The 2,286-nt window shown below is 38.7% G+C and overlaps 1 protein-coding gene across 1 annotated transcript; it reads right to left on the bottom strand.

Annotated features, from left to right (window-relative positions):
* Positions 1-871: 871 nt before the first annotated feature.
* On the bottom strand, positions 872-1,862 carry SARC_13681 (hypothetical protein; the record flags this gene model as incomplete). Its single annotated transcript, XM_014292189.1, has 2 exons — positions 872-997; positions 1,703-1,862. Coding segments are annotated over 2 exons (286 nt in total), but the record flags the coding sequence as incomplete, so codon positions are not given.
* Positions 1,863-2,286: the final 424 nt, after the last annotated feature.

Here is a 2,286-nt window from a genome sequence, read left to right as displayed (position 1 = left end):
GAGTCTGTGTTGTGATGTGATGTGTGTTGTTGCTATACATGCACCGTGTTAAGTGCAACGATATGAGTGCCTCTGTGCCCTCTCCTGCTATCATATGATCCAAGCGAACACATCGACCCGAAGTTTAGGACAGAGGGCTGTTATGCAATGCTACAGCCCTGGTAAGACCATGAACAGAAGACATGCGTAGGACGACACACACTCGAGTGCATGTCATTGGGAAGCAGTGCAAAAGTGCTCTCTCTCGCGCGCACGCACATACATGACTATATCATACATACATGTATAGTATATGTGTGCATACGTACATGTCACGTACAATAAACTATATCATACATACATGCATATGTGTGCATACGTACATGTATGCATAAATTATATCATACATGCATATGTGTGCATACGTACATGTATGCATAAACTATATCATACATGCATATGTGTGCATACTTACATGTATGCGTAAACTATATCATACATGCATATGTGTGCATACGTACATGTATGCATAAATTATATCATACATGCATCATGTGCTGTGTGAGCATTGCAGAGATGGTTTATGTGTTGTGGTGTATCATGTTCCCTGTCAAGTGTACGCGTCACATCAGGTGTGAGTTCGATTTAACTACACGGTGCTAAAGGGGGTCACATCAACTTAGCCACATACAAATACACACATAACACACACAACACAAAAATAATCACACACATAACACACACACAACAGACATAAACACACACACAACACACACATAAACACACACACATCACACACATAACACACACATAAACACAAACACACAACGCACACACAACACACACATAAACACACACAAAGACACACATAAACACACACTAGCACACGTACCAGCAGGCAGCTCTACACACACAGCATCGACTGGCGGTCGGTACTGTTTTATGATGACTGTGTGCGTGCCTGTGCGCTCACCTTCTCCATCTGCGGCGTATCTTAGCAACGGCAGAATAGCCACACCTGATTGGTCGAGAACAATCAATGAGTGAGGGAGTGAGTGAGTGGGTGATTCATTATAGTGTGAACAAGACAATAAATATATGATATGTATCATGTAGGGATGTACTAGATTGATCACATCCACTATCTCGTATACTTTCGAGTACACGTTAATATACATGTCTGCATCAAGACAATAAACACTGCGCACTTAAGACAAATGCTCTTCCACTCAATCATTCGTAGCGTATCCGTAGGTATAAACGTGTATATGCATTTACCATAGCCGACCCACCCACCCACCCACAATACAACCTCACACAGAAACACTCACACACATATATATAAAAATAACAACAATAACAACAACAACAACAATAATAATAATAATAAATATTATATATATTTATATATATATATATATATATATATATATAACATATATATACACACACACACACACACATATATATATACATACATACATACCTACATACACACACACACATATATATATATATATATCATACACATATATACCTTTATATATATATATATATATATATATATATATCTATATATATATATATAAATATATATATATATACACACACACACTATATATATATATATATATATATATATATATATATATATATATACACATATATATGTATATATATATATAAAAGTAGATACATGCAATACAAACACGTGACCACATACCGTCGATGTCGCCCTTTCTGGTGGTACGCTCTACACACTCCCATTTCCTCGCACGTCCTCTGTGGTCTGTGTATGACAGCTCACACAACTGCGCCCATTTCTGTTTGTACAGAACTTCCTTGCCAGTTCCCTTGAAGTCGAAGGGTGTACCGGACGACATAGTCTGAATAGCACAGTACAGGAGCGATGGTATAGGCTTAAATAACACTGTATTATGAAGTGATTACCCCCCGGCCTCGAGAAACATACTAAAGCACTACTTTGATAGCCATTTAAAAGATGTCGAGCGCTGTGCCGTGCAGTATAGTATGAGTAAAACACCACACGAACGGTAGCATAGGCTTGCACGATATAGTATCACAGAAGGATGTATGCTAAGGTGACGCTCTTTGCATGCGCAGGTGTCAATGTATGCTCAAGTGACAGTCTATCGAATCACCAGTTTTCTAGATGAAATGATCTCAACTGACCAGCATATAAGTAGCTGCATGGGCTTGGGTCAAATTATCACAAAAAACTACACAACCAACCCCCCTTCACACCCACACACACACACACACACACACACACACACACACACACAC

Source organism: Sphaeroforma arctica, assembly GCF_001186125.1.
Source record: "Sphaeroforma arctica JP610 unplaced genomic scaffold supercont1.3588, whole genome shotgun sequence".
Taxonomy (NCBI): Eukaryota; class Ichthyosporea; order Ichthyophonida; genus Sphaeroforma; species Sphaeroforma arctica.
The sequence above is the reverse complement of the archived record's forward strand: the minus strand, read 5'-3'. Positions and strand labels throughout refer to the sequence as shown.